The sequence below is a fragment of the Dromaius novaehollandiae genome, chromosome 14, assembly GCF_036370855.1.
Source record: "Dromaius novaehollandiae isolate bDroNov1 chromosome 14, bDroNov1.hap1, whole genome shotgun sequence".
Classification (NCBI taxonomy): domain Eukaryota; kingdom Metazoa; phylum Chordata; class Aves; order Casuariiformes; family Dromaiidae; genus Dromaius; species Dromaius novaehollandiae.
This window is the reverse complement of record NC_088111.1, coordinates 21952076-21971013: the sequence shown is the minus strand read 5'-3', so window position 1 is coordinate 21971013 and position 18938 is coordinate 21952076. Positions and strand designations below refer to the sequence as shown.

Sequence of the window (18938 nt, the reverse complement as noted above, 5' to 3'; positions counted from 1 at the left end):
AAATAAAGATTAGATCAAAATATAATTCAAGTTTAAAAGTAGGTCATGTTAGATCAGTCGTATTTCTGCCTCTTATGATTACTGAACTTGATCACCACCACCACTGACACCTGCATCCACCCTCCTCTTGGCATTGTTGCCAGCACCCTGTCTGCACACCCTGTCTGAGCACATGGACCACAACCCTTGACACCCTGCACAATGGGAGCCAAAGATCCAGTAGGTCAAAACTGTGCCTGCTACCAGCTGAGTGTGGGGTGTCCCCGCACTGTCTGCAGCAGCAACTTCTTCCCACCACAGCCTGCTGCCTCCTCACAGAGGGAGTGAACTTTGAGTGAGTCCTCTTCCTCACTTACTCCAGCCCTGCTCCCCACTACTTCACTCTGCTCCTTCTTCCTTCTCCTCCTATCTGTATAAAACCAAATGCCATGGAGGGAAACCAAATATTTAAGCTAAAGGAGAATGTTGAAATAAGAACAAAAGGGTATAAACTATCTGTGGATAAATCTCTAGCATCACTGAAAGTGTTGATAGGAAAAGAAATCACCTATTTTTAAAACGGGGCTTGATAGATTCAGGGCAAGTACTGTGTGACGTCCCTTGTTATCACTGACAGTCACTAGGAAGAACTTTCCACTCTTGCTTTATTTGATCCTTACATCATGTGCACAAACTAATCTGTTTTTTTCATTTTTGGTCACACTTCTGCACCTCAACTGGTAGTTAGCTTCTCTGAAGCAGTATCCATTCTTCCTATTTCCCCCTCCCCTACGTACCTTTTGCTATCTAAACAGTGTTTTGTGCTATCAAATAAATCACTGCCTTATCTTGGATGACCCTCCGTTTTTCATCAGAGTGTAAAGAATTACAGAACATGATATATTCTAGCCCATGTTATTATGAGGACCAAACTGGAAACTAGAAAAGACTTAGTGATGTTCAGTTGATTATGTAAATAAAATTGTACAAGATCAAGCTTATTCTGTTTCCATAAGTGGAACTCAGTCATTTTGCATCTTGTACATTTCCTGAATGGGAAAGGAAAATACAAGTTGTATAAAAGAATTAATCCCACATAAAATTAACTTCTTAATAGAGTTGTTGTATTTCTGATCATAAGTGAGATGCATGAACTACTTCTTGGATTGTGGTTTGTAAAGATCATTATATAAGCTGTATATAAGTTCTGTTTCTCTTCAAAAAGGTGTTGACTTTAATGGGGATGATCTAAACAAGAGGCGAAGAGGTCTCATAGCTGTTATTAATATTACAGGCAATATTAATTTGTTTAGCCACTAAATTGAGGCTAGATTGTGGTACCTGCTCTTGTTCCTTATTGTAGATACCAGACAAAACACTCAGAGCATAAATGGTCATCCACTTTGTTAGGGGGAGGCCAAATCCAGTAGCCCAGTAGTATCCTGGGCAGCATTAGGAAGGGCTGCATTGCCAGCAGTTCGAGGGAGGTGATCTTTCCCCTCTACTCAGCCCTGGGGTGGCCACACTTGGAGTACTGTGTCCAGTTGTGGGCTCCCCAGCATAAGAAGGATATGGAGCTACTGGAACAAGTCCAGCAAAGGGCTACAAAGATGATTAAGAGACTAGAGCATCTCTCATGAGGAAAGGCTGAGAGAGGTGGGACTATTCAGCCTGGGAAAGAGAGGGCTGAGGGGGGATCTTATCAGTGTGTATAAATAGCTGATGGGAGGGTGTAAAGAGGATGGGACTAGACTCTTTTCACTGCTGCCCAGTAATGGGACAAGAGACAACAGGCACAAACTGAAACACAGGCAGTCATCTGAACGTAAGGAAAACCTTTTTTATTGTGAGGGAGACAGAGCACTGGCACAGGTTGCCCAGAGAGGTGGAGTCTCTATCCTTGGAGATACACAAAAGTCATCTGGGCAGGGTCCTGGGCAATGTGCTCTAGGTGATTTTGCTTGAGCAGGGGGGTTGGGCTAGATGATCTCCAGAGGTCCCTTCCGAACTCAACTATACCGTGGTTCTGTGATAGCGGTGAGGCTGTCACAGCTCCGTGTCCCTAAATTCATCCAATAGCAAGGCTGAGCATACATTCCCAGTAGGCGCCCACACAAACACATGTATACAACATATATATACATATACACATGACTGGCCACACAGATTAACACGGACAGACACACTCAGCACTCACATAGACACAAGCAGTACCCATGTCCTCATCTTGGTCCCCTCTCTGGCTGATCAGGAGGCAGGTCTGTAGTGGGGCACATATATACAAATGCATGATGTGGATCCCTCCTGTAGCTGGGCTTCGACATTCAGTTTGTCCAGTCACTGCCCCTAGATCCCCAGTTTCCCAGTTGCTGGCTCATGGACATATGAGTCTCTGAGGCCCATAGCCACACTCCAGTTGCTGATGCAGATCCCCTTATGATCACGAACACACACTCAGAGACACACTCCAGAACCTGGGTTTAAAGACACACAGTCCATCTAGAAGTGTATCCTGGTATTATTTGAGTTCCTCCATCTGCCATTGTGTCTCTGCACCTTTGTGCGTGTGCAGAGGAGCTTTTTATCACAGAGCCTAACACTTCAAACCGTGGATAAGATAATGCAAACGTGGGTGCAAAACTGCTGTAGGTAAATCAACACTCCACATTTGCTGTAGGTAAATCAACACTCCACATTTGAAGTAGGAATTTTCACCTTACAAAAACCATCATTCTATTTTAAAGGGCCTGCTTCAGGGCCTGCAGCTAGCTAGCACTATTTGGAATCTAGCCCTTGTTACTGCTGTTCAAGGAAGAGCTGTTTGAAACAGGAAGACTACTTTAACTGTGGTGTTGTATGCATATACATCATCCGTCCTTCTGTGGTTACAAGGAATGTCGCTGATGCAATTTCAATCAAAATCCTGGTAGCATGAACATGTAGAATACCAGTCTATTCTTGGGCATGTCAGTGACGTTGGGATTCAAAGATCAGATGAAATTTCCATAGCAAGCAAACCTGCTGTCTTGCTTTTGGCTACAGCCAGAGTACAGGTGTCATGAAAACAAGATAGAATTTTCATAGAGACAGGGAATTCAGACTGAAGTTGGAACTCAGTCTCTAATCTGGTAATATATACATCTACATGAAGAGTTCATTTACATTGGAACACTCTCAGTTTGGGTGTGAAGTCCTACTTTGCCAGTCTCCACACTATTTTTTGATGTGGGCTATGTCCTAAGTGTTCTTTCTGAGAAAGCCCAGGTATGGAGGGTGTAGAGTGCTAGGCTGGTGCACACATTTTGTTAATGCAGTACAGCTGTTCCACTACGGATTTTCTGAACACCACGGGCTCATCATTCTGGTTCAATTACAGTCCTCATGAGAGGTCATGCATGGGTTTGCAGCCTGTTGTTCTTCCTCACAATCTCATATGTCTTTCTGTATACATATATCACCCTCATCTGAACAACAAAGAAAAAGTTCTTTCTCCTGGACTGTCTTGTTTCTGTTGCTGCACTAATGTTGTGCTGCAAGGAGGACCATCAGGCATTGCATAACAGTATAGGAGGGTGAAGGGAACAAGGAACAAGAGAGCTATAGTGCATATGTGTGATGGGTAGTAGGGGGATTGCTACTCCACTCTCTTTGGCAAATTTTCCTGTCAGTAGCATAGTGCTATTTTAAACACGCTGTCACAGACTATCAAGAAACACAACAGAGAAGCAATGCTTAACTGAAAGAAACTGAGAGAGACATGTTGGATACAAAATGCTAATTTGGGGCGTTTATCGGACCTGCCTCTCTTACAGCAAGCATGAAGAAATCTTTGGCAAGCATTATACTATCCTACCCACTCCAGTGCATGATCCCGTGCCCGGAGTCCTATACTACAGGCTCAACAAAAGGACTCTTTCAATATGATCAGGCAGCTGAGCAACTGAAGAAATGATCCTCCTTTTGAACTAGACAGAGCTCACCTGCTTGTCTCTGGGATGGTCTGTGCAGCCATCCAGTATAGGCTGAAACCAAACTCAATGAACAAGATGATCTTTGGACTTGATACAAGTACTCATTTTAGTGGTGATTGGGAAGAAACTAAAGTCTCATGGAAAATAGATTGCTTTAGGGGTACACACTGACATTATAGAGATGAGCAGAAGTGGGACAAAGCACCCAGTGTTGGGAAGAAATTTCAGAAGCCTGTGCACAAAGGGGAATTCCAGTCATGAAGCATCAGTGACACGTATAACAGGCTAATTAACAATTATACTAAGCAATAAAGTACATCCCAACTCACACTGCTTGCAAGATTGAAGTGTATACATGCATAACTGAAGTATCTTGGCCTTTCCTGGCATCCCAGAAGACTCAGGCATATAGTCCCCTACCTCCAAGCATTCAATCAGACTAGCTGCTGCATTGGCAGTTTTAGTACTGTGGTGTTTTCCTTTTGAATGCAATCATACTGTCTCTTCCCATTAACCGGTGTTATTACTGTAATATTTCTTGTAAGTACATCCTCATGAATAACATTTGCCTCCCCTGATTATTTTTCAGAGTTCTTCCTTCCCTACACTATCTCATGCAGTGGGCTAGCAAAGGCACAAGATGTCACAACAGGGAAATATCTGCCTACAGTTCTCAACACTTTTGTCTGGTTGCTTCCCCATTTCATGGGTAATGAACAATAATATAGGATTTGGCATGGGCTTAGGCAAGGGTATTGACTAACTGGCACTTAAGAATGAGACAAGGACTGCTTGTTTCTTCATTTGGGGTAGGTCCTACCCAATGGTGGTATGCCAGTATTGGTAGAGATCTCTGTCTCTTTCACAGCTGCCTGGAACTTCTGGACCATACTAGAGTGTTCTGATTGTCCATAATAGCATGGTGTCAGCAAATATTCTTTGGCACAGGAATTTGATCAGCAATATTGTTAAAATATCAGAGGATACTTGGCATAGCTTGGCCCAAACCAAATATTTCTTTCTGAAACAACTACCAGGCCTGGATCAGAAGTTAACATGGGCCAGCCACCCTGTTTTGGAGGTGAAGAGAAATACATATGGCCAGACAATGCTAGTTGGTTTCAGTGCCAAAGAACAGGCACTGACACTATTTTCCTTACTAGTTTAGCTGTGCCCGCTGAATTCACTTTATGCATCCACATATAAAGTTGCAAACTTTGTGCTGTAAGTAGCACTGGGTGTTTGGCAGATTGGGTCTGGCTACCAATATATTGTGTACCTCTAAACAGAAGTAGAGATTGATGAATTTGCTGTCTTTGCCTCTACAGAAACAGCTGCCTCACCTTCTCATGGGTTGCCTCCAAACTCTCACCGTGAATCCTCCAACAGCAGACTGCTTATGCTATTGAGATCATGTTCCTCGAGCACAGATAGATGAGGAAAGATCCCTCATCTATCATGCCCCAGCATAATTTTGTAGGACTGGAAGTTGCGAGGGTGCTAACAGTGCTATTGTCAGGGGGAACAGCGGTAGCAGCTGGACCTACTCCAGCAGAAACCATCAGGAAGAGCTAGTCCAGCCTGTGAAATGATTCACAGAAGATAAAGCAGTAGCTGAATCAGTAAGTCTTTGGTCTGAGACCCCAAATGCTCTTCCATATGGCTCCAGCCTTGGGGGAGGAGTGAAGGGAACAGGACTAGGTGCTTCTAGATGCTAGGGCTGATGGTAGCACAATCTACCCCTCCCTGGATCCACAATAGTTGGTTTGTAGGGATGTAGCCATGGCACCTACTAATATAAATTAGGACAAGAAGACCTTGATTCTTGTGGGAAGAGGGTTGGGTTTTTTCCTCCTTAATAAAATTAAGAAGATATGGGAAAGTAGGACAGTTAATTTTCTCTTGTTGACTGGGTGCCCTTTTTTTGGTTTTGAATTTGGAAATAAAATGCTGGTAAGAACTGAAGCTATGTCTTTTGCCTTTCCATGGATTCCAGGAGCTCCTGATCTGTTAGCTTCTCCAAGATGTACAACTATGTGCCCTGGTGGTCACCCTATGCTGAGGCAGGGCACCAGGGTTCAGAATCTTCTGCAGGATAATAAATTAGGCCAACTAAGGAGTGGTGGGCTGTGGAGGGAAACCTCTACCAGACAGGTTTTGTGATGTTGAAGGGGAAACTTGATTTGTAGCATCAATAACTGTCTGCTCATTGGGTTGCCTTGCTCCATGACTACGATGATTCCTCATCCCATAGCCTGTGGTTTGCTCTAAGGTCACTGTGGGCGAGCCAGAGGACAGATCTGTGTTCCTGAAACAAAAAGGAGGGATTTCCCTTTTTGGGACTGGGTCAGGAAGTTGTTAGTGGATTAGTTATTGGAATTCTTTACTGTAGATGGTACTGAGTTCATTACCCATTCCAGAGTTGAATAGAGCATTAAGGGCCTTGTAGGGCCCTCTTAGATAGGGTTCACTGCTAGGGTTCACTGATAAGATTCATCAGAGCATTTTATTGTTAATCAGACTCTCTTAAGAAATTTCTCTTTCTGATAGTTAGGCAAAATTACCAGAATATTCTGAAGTTGCAAGGCTTGTAGTGTAATTAAAAATTACTAGAAGATTTTCTTTCAGTTTTATTTTGTGGTTTGACTGGAATGGTCTTCTTTCAGTTTTGTCTATTGGAGGTTGTCTATAACATAATTAGCAAGTCAGATATATGAGATTTGTTAATACAAGAGATCCCCAGTATAATACAGCAATTGTGATGATAAGACAAACTGTAGTATTATAAAGAATAAAACCTTGCTGACTACATGGTTCTGCTAGCCTGTTTTACTTGTTTTGTTGTTGTTGTTGTTGTTTTTTGCTTAGATGTTTAGTGTAATTCACTGACTGAAATAAACAGCTCTGTTGATGGCACTCTGGTGACCTTCTAGGTCTAGAAAGTTTCAGATTTTTAAACTTAAAAATATAATCCAGGTCATATTAAAATAAAAAGTAGAGTGCCTAACTTTTTAAGTTGAAAAATCTCAGTGATTCAATCAGAAAGAATAGAAATGAAAAAGATTTATTAACAACTCCCACCTGTACAACTGCAAATGAGTTCTTGCTTTCAGATTTAGTTTCATCTAAGTCAGTGATTTCCTGAGTTACCACTAACTTCACAAAGTCCCCTGTGACCCTTTCCCTCACCTCTGAGTTCTGGTTCTCTGCCTTCTGGTACCCTCAGGAGTGTCCCGGTTTCTTTTCATGAACTGCAAACTCCTATATTGTTGCTAGATCTCTTTCTCTGACTCCTTCTCACCTTGCAGGCCAAGTTTCTTTCTCTGAATATACTCAGCTGTTGCTCAAGCAAAGATCAATCTTCTCCTCAACCAGAGAATCCTTCCTAACCCAGCTTTCTTAAAAGAATAAAAAATGGCACAACTGAGAATAAACACATTAAACAGATACAGCCTGTCATGCCCTGCATTCATGTTTCTCATAGGTTGGATGTCTAACTGCAATTTGGATGGGGTAAGATGAGAGCTAGGTAATGAAAGGATGCTGAAAACCTCCAGCGTACCAAATACATAGTATCTGGCAGGAGTATCCATCAGGATATTGTACGGTAGTGATGGAAAGGGGAGTTACCTACAGAACATGTTTTATTTTACATATATACTTTGTTTAGATAGTCTTTCTTGAAATACTGTTCCAGAGTTAGACTGGTACCTACCCTGTTAGATTTGGAGTCTCATCTACTTGGGCAAAGACTATAGTAGCAGATAGTGGAAGTTTTACTTCATGTTAGTATATTGTGTGTTGTGTATTTACTGCCTTTTTGGGTTTTGTTTTGTTCTGAGAGCAGGGAAAAAAAGACTACTTGTTTGCTTTTGGGCTGCCATGCAGGGAGGCAGGTGGAGCTGCTTGGGAGATCAGAGAACAGCACCTTCCATGAAAGCATTTGAGCATACACAGGGGCAGTTTCTAAAATGCTGAATGCGGCCATGAGTGAATAGTCCATGAGTATGTGAGGCACAATAAGCAGGGAGCATACTAAAAGACTTGTGAACTTGATTGTAAGTCAAGTCTGGGAAGTGACAGAGACTGAGAGAGGCTATGTAGAGTTTGTTGTGACACAGAAAATGACAGACAACTGCTGAACTGGAAAGCAAATCTGTAAGGACACTGTAGTAGGAGGGAAATTTGTCATTTCACCTTTTATTCTAGGTTTTACCATGCAGCAGATGTCAGTTTTCTCCATTTAAAAAAATAATTTATTGTAATGTAATGTTTTGTATTCTAGTAAAACCTGGATTTAGAGATTTGGAAGTCTCTTTGGAATTCATGTATTTGATATGTTCAGTTAACAGAAGAGATGGGATAGTTCCATTTTAAGAATCTGACTGACTCATGGACCTATTATGTGGTCCCCAAATAGCAGACTCTTCAGTGGAGAATTTAATGGCAACTATTTTATTTAAATGTTTTTATAAAGAATGTAGAAATTATTTCCAGCAAGTTATAATCATCTATCAGTCCAAACATAGATTTTTGTGTTCGCGTACGTGAAACTATCCATAAAATGTTATAGTTAGTTACTACAGTTGGTGCTTGGGTTAGATATATATAAGCAAACTGTGTCTATGCTATCTAAATATCTAAATGCTTTATAAAATAAATGTGAAAGATTAATTAAATGAACAACAATCAGCCAGCTTCCATGGCCATCAGAAATATAAAGACATTATAATTGCCTCTTGCTGATATCATTTAAAGGCATACAGAAATGACTGCAAATGAAAACCTGCTGAAACTTCCGAACTCAGGGTATTGCTTTGAGACCTTAGCACTGAACTGACAGAGATTTGTTATGGAGAAAATGAGCTTTTGCTGAACTAAATTCCATTTTGCTAAATCCTTCAGATATGTGGAATATAAACCTAGGAAAATATATGGCCAAGAATGACTTTTTGACTTTCTTGATGTTAGACTTGAAAAACTTATTAATGTGAAATGATTTACAGGCAATTTCAGGTGACTTCTTCAGACAGAAAAAAGAGTTTTCAGTGATGATGAATATAATGCTGTGAAATTGATTTTATGTACTTTATTGATAAGATCAAGTCCTGTCTGACAGTAATTGTATGAAGTGCCTTATTGGAGCTATATGTTAAGATTATACATTTAAGAAAATTGTACAATGATGTGACTTTGTGCTGGTTCCATTATAAAAATAGGTTATTACATACAGATGCATTAAGCTAACCTGGAGTCACATTAACCATTAAAGCAGGATCGTGATGCATAGCTATTAAAGAAAGTTATCTCAGAGATAATTTTTGAGACTATAATGGTGCAATATTAACATTGCAAAATGACTCCTTGCTTTTAATCTTGCAGTTTCAAAAAGTACCTCATACTTGGCACTTGTAGCAAAAAGATATATCCATTAATAAAGTGCGTGTATGTGTACAGTTAGTGCTTGCCTGAGAGGTTTTTATTAGCTTTGTCTATAAATACAGTCCACAGTTATACTGTAGGGTGAGAGTTTCAATAGTAAATAAGAAATGTATTCATTAAATTAATGGGATTTGTGTAACTAAATTACTTACTTGGTTTTAAATATATCATTCTCAGTGCAAAAAAGGCTTAGTGCTGCTAACAGTTAAGCATATTAGAAGTTCCTCTGAGCCCAGTCTCTATATAATGATGTCCAGCTGCTTTTATCTTTTTAGACATATGAAGTGTAGCATATGGTCAGACACATTTTATTGGCTGTCATTCTAAATGCAAGCAGTACTCTTTTGGTTTGGTGTTTTATATTGAAAGTTCTCATTGTGTTTTCCTTTCTCAGCTGAATTAGCTATTGTCTGCTGAAAAAATATATATGTATAGTATAATATAATATAATATGTTAACATAAACAGTTTTCTTTCATGATCTGATTTCAGGTTCCCCTGGAGCATCTAGTGATCACAGCAGTGGAGCTTCATCACCTCTCTTTGACAGTGGTTTACATTTAAATGGAAACTCGACTAATACGGTAAGCAAATTAGTAATAAAAACATGATGTAAGCTGTGTAAGTTCGCTTTCCATTCTGAGCTTCAGAATGTTAACATAGGACTATACTAAGGATTTGCATTTATTTATTTAATTTAAGGGCATAAAAGATTCTGAAGATTCTGAATTCACAAAGTAACCAACATGGGCTCTTGAATTACTAGGTTCTTATTCGGAAAAGCTGGTAAGAGTGACCACAGTAAGACTGGGTCACTGTATTGGGGGATATGAGTACATGTTAACTTTTGACATATTTTATTGAATTTAATACAGCTAAAGATGCTGACTTACACATGGAATTCTGAAAAGAATGTAAATTGAATTACTGAAACAAACATTCATAACAGGAAAGAAAGCGAGAAAAAGGGAAAGAAATGAAATGAGAAAGCAGACTTAGGGAAAAAAATCGGTTCTTTATTATGGAAGATAACAGTTCTTTTCTCATCAGCAAACAGCTATGATTGAAGCATACGTAATATCATGAGGGTTTTTTTTTCCCTTTTTGAAGTAAAAAGACCATCTGGCAAAGCCAAAGATAGGTTGTCTTAGTAGGTGGACATGTTGCTATCTTTTTAAAATTAAGATGGAAGATGGAAATAGCAGCTGTACAAGGAGAGACCTTCATGGTGACAACTCCTTTAGCTCCTAACTAATTGCAACTGTGGTCTTTTCACTTCGATACTACATTTTACAGAAAGTATATCCAGAGAATGGACTGCAGGCTGCTGCTTCTATTTTTCCTTTTTTTTTTTTTTTTTTTTGACTCAGCAAAAGATATCAGTGTCTGCTCCCTGCCATAGACTTCTCCCACAACTTTGCACTTTTCTGAGCATTGTCTCTCTAAACTAGTCCTTAAGGCTGGTTTTCGTCTGATCGAAATTCTGAGATTCATCTATGCTGTGATACCTGTAACTTAGGGCCCAGGGTCCAAACTGAGTCTAGGTTCAGAAAGTTTCATGCTTATTTGTTTGCAGTTAATTATTTCCTTTCGGTTGTGTTATTGTCTTACCAAGGAACCCCAGTCAGTCATCAGGGTCCATCACTCTGCAGTGCCTGAAGAATGCCTGTGTACCAGGTGCTCTGCAAGCAATCCATTTTGCAAAGAGCATATGTTATAAGAAGAGGGCTATGGTCAGAGGATTGCATGTGATTGCATTAGCATGTTTTAGTAAATTAATGCCTTTTAAGTACCAACATGAGTGTTCCATAATAACTTACAAAAATTATTATGACTGTACTTTGGGAATTACACATTTTGAATTCTACACATTATAAAAGTATAAATAAGTGGCTGGAGATACTTAAATTTGTAAAAGATTAATTTAGAGTTGCAGTTTACAAGGTAGCACACAAAAGACTGAGTAAGCTTGAAATACAGGCAGAAAAACAGAAAGCAAAGAAAGGAGAATACTTAGGAACGAATTTGTTTTTATACAGAACTTACTCTCTTTTTCTGAAGTTTGACATAAACTCACATGGGAAGCTATGCCTAAGCACCAGACACTATGGCCTAGAAGTGAAATAAAGCAAAAGAGTCTATATTTTATCTAGCCAACTACTGTGGATACAGGAAGGGGTAGCTTGTGCTACCATCAGCTCTAGCATCTAGAAGCACCTAGTCCTTAGTGCTAAAGGAGGAGCTGGCCTCAAGGCCGGTGATTACAGGTCATGTACCTCAATGATTCTAACTACGAAACAATGGGGAAAATACAATATGGATATTTTTCTTGCTGTCCAGATGCCCTAGATTTCCAGGCCGGCCTACTCAAGAGAAAGAAAAAGTCTGAAATAACTTTTAATAAAGACATATAATGAAGGTACAATAAAAATACCATTGAATTATTATTATTCAGTAGGATAGTTGCCAGGCACATGGGGAGAATGTGGTCATTTTTCATTTGTTTGAAAATCCAGCTTCCTCGAGATAAGGTAAATGGTCTAAAAGTGGTATTCTGATAAGTGAACTGAGACCAAAGTAGACCATGATTTTCTGTGTGTTCATGTAATTTAAGAATGCTAATTACATTTTTATAAAGTGTATGATGACTTTGGTTGGTTAGATGAAACTAAATAAGCATTTAGGATTTTCTAAATTGCTTTAAAATCTTTTTTCCTTAGTTACTTTGTTTCATCTATTAAATTAAAATGTTTTGCATTAAGAAAGACATTGTCTACTTCATCACCTGCTACAGCTTATAAAAAATTAAAAATACAAATGCCCAGCTGATGGGACCTGTAAGATGCTAAATGTTTAATTTGCTATGCAAGATCCTGTTTTCAGAGAGAGATAAAGGTATGGCTCAGTCAAGCCCGTAAAAGGCAAAAAAGGAAAAGGCTCCAAGAAAGGGAATGGACACCCCCATACAGAGAGTAAAAGCTATGCTGACGGATACTTATAGTAAGTGATCGGGCTATTGAGTTGAGATCCAGTTGCTGCCCTACATCTAAAAGCTTCAATGGTTTTATTTTTTGATTGCTTATATGGCATCTTCCAATTCAGTATAAACACACTATTTATCATTCTGAAGTTTTATTTTATTCTCCATTTTTACCATCCTGTAGCTCACTTTGGAGAAGTTTCAAGGTTTCAGATCAATACTTTTTCTATTAGAATGGTTTAGCATGTGATGCCAGTAGACTCAGCCATTCCTTGATCTGAAAGTCCATGATTTTCTCACTGAGAATGAAAGCATTATAGGTATAGATCTTGAAGCTTTAAATTGACTTTCAATTTACACTGCATCATTTAGTAATGTATGTGTATAAAATGTAACAAATACAAAGAATAGTTCCCTTACTTAGAAGGACAGTGCTGGTTCCTGTCATGAAAGTAGTCATCAATATCTGCTGAACAGAAAAGAAAAGTGTTCAATAGATGAGCATAGCTAGGTACACTTAAATATTTTGGACTGCTGCTGGGCTGTGGACCGATATGAAATGAGATAAATACACTGCAAATAAGTGCACTCCTTTTACTTCATGAATAAATTTGAAATGGCTGTCTCTTTTCTGCATACAGGGAAAAATAATCTTGAATTTTCTGTTCTGATTACACCTTTCAGGAATAGTAGCAGTAGAAAAATAGGCTGGAAAAAGACAATTAATTAATGCCTTCTTACTCTACTAATATAGAATTGTATATGAAATTATTTTGATATGGAGTAAGAAAATTGTTTAGTTTAGATTTAGTTGTTCAAAAACACTGTATGTCTCTAATTCGGATTAGAGTTGATTGGGACTTTCACTCTGACATTATTGAAATGAGTAAATCGTATCTTTAAAAGTCTTATCTTTTAGTTGCATTGATCCCCATAGTCAATTCTGTTAATTCTTTCACCAGACATGTTTCTTCTGGTGTTGAAACTGATGGTTGTTTGTCATTTCTTCTGCACAGAAATTAAACACTTTTTAATTTACCATTGAAGTTTAATTCAAATATGTTTTATGATTTTTTTTTAAACTTAGAGCCTTAGCAACATCTGGTGAATAGAAATACGGAATTGCAAAGGTCTTATTAGCTGCTAAATAAGTAAACACTGAGCAATATTTATTATTTTATGATATCTAATACTAGTAGAAAAAATTCAGTTAAAACTCTGAAAATTGATCCAATGTTCACATACTGTCCAAGAGGAAGGTTTACATTTTTTTAAGTAGGACTGGCCTTGTTCTGTTCCCATTGGAAAAGAAATCATACCAAGAAAGGTCAGATGAAAGGTTCTGGCTTTGTGTAGTCTTTGTTGAGACTTCTAGCCATAAGCATAACAAAAAAGTGCAGCAGTGAAACTACGGAACTAAAATGCCAAGCGGAAAACAATAACTTGAGTTGCATTTTGTAGCTGTTCTGGTTTCATTTATTATTTCTACAAATTTTTTCCATAAACAGCTCTTTCTTGTTGTGAATAAGTTGTTTTCATATTTCTTACAATTTTATTTCATTTTACTTTTCATCAGTAGCACAAAGGAAATGGCTTAGAAGATAAATAAAGCTTAGTTTATTACTTAGGGTTTTTTTATCCTTTCTCATATCACTGGGCTTATTTTCTTTACCCTTGTATTGTCTGCAAAATTGTCTGCAATAGCTGAAGTTTGGATATACTCACATTTATAGTATAATTTCATATTAATCTCAACATTTTTTTCTTTACTGTTCTATTCCTTATATACCTACAACATAACATTTTGATTTCTGAGTGCAGTTATAATTTGAGGAGCGGCACAATTACTTTCTGCTTTTTGTGCTGAAATTAAATATAAATTACTCTGTCTCCCCATGACCGTCCCCATCTCCCCCCTTCCTCCCCCCCCCCGCCCCCCCCAAAGAATATATCTAGAAAGGCATTCCAGGCAAGGTCATTGAGGTTAGTCAGGAACCAATTAGATACTAGCCTGAGGGAAACAAATTACAGAAAAAGGTGCAAGATTCTGTCAAATAGTCTATTCTCAAAAAATATCTTAGGCTTTTACTTTACTGAGTCATTAAAAAAAATAATGTAATAGTACCTGGCAGCACAAATATAATGAAATATTCATTAATATTTCCATTGTAAATCACTTCTGGAGAAATTCATATAATTGAAAGGTTTTTAGTTTGTGCCTCACTAGTAGCAGAATTACTAATCCAACTGATTTAAATGCATAGCTACTGCAGTGAACAGGGCAGCGCAAGCCACTAACACATACTGATATACAGACTCTCATGTAAACACCGCATATAGGTGTTCAGTGTCTGCAAGAGCAACCATTAAATTAAAAAAACATTAAAAGTCTGTGAGAGCAGCCATTAAATTTCAAAAGCATACAGGTGAGATAGCCTTAGAATCAAATCAAAATGTTTTTTTTCTGTGACAGAAAGAGAGGGGGCAATATCTTGTTTCACATGCTGTTTCACATTCTTCCAATTTAATTAAACAATGTCTGCCGATTAAAATAATGTAGAATAGAGCTGTGTAATTAAAAGTTGCTGCTTTCACTGAATTTTAAAGACCTCAAATTACTTTTCCAAATTGTTATTTCATCTGGAAGACCTTGTTTCCTGTATAGAAGCCTTTATCTACTAAATGATTTGGTGATGCATGCTTTACCACATAATTACTATCGTTTTAAAGCTGTCACAGAATTGTGCACTTGCATCTAAGCATTCCATTAAAAATAAATAAACACCAACCCTCTGCTGAATTGGTGCTGCATCAAAGGAATGCATAGGTATTTTGATATCATCATTAAATGAATTTTGAGACTAGTCTAACACTCTAATTGACTCCTGTTTACAGCAGCTATCTCAAAAGTGTGTTTCATTAGCTGGGCATCACAAGAGTTTCAAGTCATGTCCCTGCTCCTCGTTGAACATTTGTAATTTTGCTGTTCCATGATTAATGTAAGCTAATGTAAGACTCCGCTACTGCTAGATAGAACAGTCTTAATTTCTTCTCCGACTTGTCCCCAGCCTCTGCTTCCTCTCTCTCCCAAGAATCAGTAATGTTCAGCCATACACTGATCAGATCAGTTCACTGTTCCACTGGAAACTAATCCTACCTATATATATGGGTATACATATATACATATATATGTATATACACGTATTTCAGTCACTGACCTGACTGAGAGCTGAAGAGAGAGAGTTCATTCAATTCATTGTGAGTTGTGTGGTTTCTGGTGCTGTTGCAAGAAATGTAACAAGGAAACATGCCTGAGACAAAGACCAGAAGGTTAGAATAACTGCCATCAGCACCAGCATGATTTTATATCAGCTTAAGCTGATCATGACACTGCATGCTAAGGCCATAGCTTTGTGTACGTTTAAGTTTGCATTAGCCAGCAATAGTAGTGAAAGAAATTCTACCTTCCCCTAAACTAGTAATTCTCATCTATGCCTCCTGTGTACCTTTTCATGCTTCTGCAGTGAACTAGATTGGGGAGTTGATCTAGGTTAAAACTAAGCTGGCAAAAACTTCTTCACATAATTGTACAAATGGTGTTTGTGCAGAGGGTGGAAGTGCTGCATTGTTTTGGCAATGATGCTAGAATATGCAGGCCTTAGAAAGTGAAAATTACATGAAATTATAGCCTCATTTAGAGTGGTGCAGCTTCACAGGGTGTTGGCTGGATCTGAGGCTTTTAGACTATACAGGATGAGCTTTCCAACTTCTCAAGTTCTGCCACTCCACTTCCAATTTTAGTTATCAGTCTACATTGAACAAACCCCTGAACACAGTTTTACTAATCAGAACTAATTTATTTGAGCATATTCAAAGACTTGTACAATCTCATTGGAAATTATAAAATGCTAAAGCCCCTCCTCCAGATTAACTGTAAGACAAATCAGCCTACTTTGAAAAGCTTGTTACATTGAAAGCTTTTTTTTGAGTATGCTGTAATATATCTGGTAATGGAGGTTTGTAGAGATGTAAAGATGCAAGAAAGTTAAATTTACTACACTCAAAGTTTTACTAAATCCATCAAAAGTGATTGTCCAATGTTTTCAGTTATAGCTTTAGAAAATGAAAGTATTGAACATAAGGGCACTTTTCGGCACTTCAGCCTCAGGGTTAAGTTTATAGTTTCAATATAGTTTCAGTTTATAAATTTCAAATGTTGTATTATCAAATGTTGTATTAATGTCGCTAACATTTTCATATACATATTTTATAGAGAAAGATTTGTTTTTCTGTTCAGAACTTTTCAATAATGCTTACTAAACAGTAAATAACAAAAAAATGCCTTAGAAGATAAATAATATCATCCTCATAACCTCTTATTTTATCCAGTGTCAACAGCAGGCAGTAATCTGGAATTAGTCATGCTCTTCCATATGCATGTTCTTGATAGAAAAAACACTTTTACAGAACAAGTTCAAGAGTTTAATAATATGCTTTGAAAGATAAATTCTCTAAAACAAAAAATGGATGAATTCTGAATTATCGATAAAGATCTTACAGAAGGCAAGAGGAAGTCACAAAAATTAGGCTGTAATTTTTCCTAGTGGGTATCCCACTTGATTCTTAATCATTTTCTTGTAGATAGTTTTACCTGTCAGTCTTCACCAAAACAATAACTTCATTGAAAGTTAAGTTTCAATATAAGAATTTAGCTGCCCATATGTATTTGATCCAAGTTTCCTTGAAAGTTGTAAGTGTATATCTTGCCAGTCTTTTGAAACCTGCAAACATGCAAGTTAGCAAGTAATTGCAAAAATCAAGGGATTTTGATAGAAGATTGAAATCTTACAGAACACAAGCCTTTTGTGAAATCATTTCCACCGGTTACATTAATAACTGGCCACATTATGTAAAACAAATCTTCTTACACATGATAAATTTTTAAACCCAACTTATTAAATTTTTAAACCTGTAATTTTATTTTTGAACATTGCTTTCATTGCTAATGTTTTGTTTTGTATTCCATTCAAATATTTACTGAGTAGTAAATGCTGGGTATATCCAAAAGGCACATTTTGGGAAATCGGTTTATGCCTTTACCATCCTCAGTGGAGAAACATCATTGATAGGAGGAACAAACCAGTACCAGCCAAACACATTAGCAGGTTGAGAAGAAGTGATAAGGAACTCAGAGTACCCCCAAAAGAATCACATCTTCCTAGCTATTTCTTGCCCACATCCTTCCAGTAGGATTCTGCAACAGCAGCAGAAATTGCTTCAAATATCTCCAGTTTGCCAGAGCCTATCAAAACAGGAGGTTGATGGGCATTCAGTTATCAGGAATATCTGGAAATGGAAGCATTCCAGAAAGTGGAAGTGAGGTTCCTAGAACCTTTTTTCAATTAAAATTTGCCACCAGAAATAAGATTGCATTGCTTGGAATGAGAAAGCATTGAATCCTTGACTTGTCCTATCATCTTTACTGTCATACACTGCAAGAGACCATTGAAAGCTCAGATATTGGTAAAAAAAAAGGTTCTGCCCTCACTTTCTTTCTTAAAGGTGGTGACAGCAGAGCAAGGCATCATGGTAGTAAAGAAAGAAAGATAGCTTCTTTAAAGGGAACAAATACTTGATGGTAGTCAGTTTAGTCTTCTAAGAATAAACCCTACCAATAATTGTTGCCTCTGTTTTTTTGCCCAGTTGTGCTATGACAATGCTTGCAATAGATACCTTGCTATTCCAGGTATATTCCTTCATCTTCATCCACTATAAAGACTTTGCAAGACCTGCCTTCCTGCAAAACAGATTATATTTGCAGTATGAAGTAAAGAGCATATTTAAGTGCAAGCTTAAGCACACTGAGTAGCATGACCCTGAGTATTTTCTGCTCCCAAAACTGGCTTAACTCAGCTTCAACCTGTCTGAAGCCTCTGTTTAAAGAAAGAGCTGTGTCAACCTAGAAAATCACCTTTTCAAGGGGCAGCCGTAAGAGAAATCGCAAATTAAATTACTAGGGAAGATTCAGAAATACTTTCCTCCAATAACATGATATTTCCCCTGTAGAGATTTAGAATCAGTGGCAGTTTAAAAAAAGCAAGGTAAAACAACTGATTGCCCACTCTCTGCAAATCGTATATCACAACAAGATGAAAAGTTGACAGCCACAGCCAGCTGCAATCCTGTTTTCTCCCTTCCTATGTTCTGATAGTGGAAGGTTGATTATAGAGACATATCTAATTAAGGCTCCCACTTAACAGAGGATGTTTTATTCTACTTATGGAAAGACTTCTTGGTTGACCCATAATGAGTTGTTATAGAATATGTTTAAAAAAACAACAAAGCTCTCGTCTAAATTGTCCTTCATAGGTCAGTGATTGCTAATGGGATACAGAATCGTTCCCTCCTACAGGTCAGCAGCTCACATCTGTCCCAGGTGGGTAGTGATTATGTGTCATTACAAACTGATTCTTGTTCAGTGTTCTGTCAAAAATGAGATTTTTCTGATCAGTCCATTTACTAATGGACAGGTGTTACAAACAAAATGGCATTAATTGGCAGCATTGT

General features: G+C 38.0%; 1 protein-coding gene across 1 annotated transcript in view; it reads left to right on the top strand.

The window, feature by feature from the left end:
• LOC135329905 (gamma-2-syntrophin-like) overlaps positions 1-18938 on the top strand; it is a 163928-nt gene that overhangs the window by 79852 nt on the left and 65138 nt on the right. Inside the window, exons 11-12 of the mRNA XM_064519947.1 lie at positions 2507-2525; positions 9884-9975. Coding sequence (XP_064376017.1) covers positions 2507-2525; positions 9884-9975 — 111 coding nt within the window. The remainder of the gene's footprint in view (positions 1-2506; positions 2526-9883; positions 9976-18938) is intronic.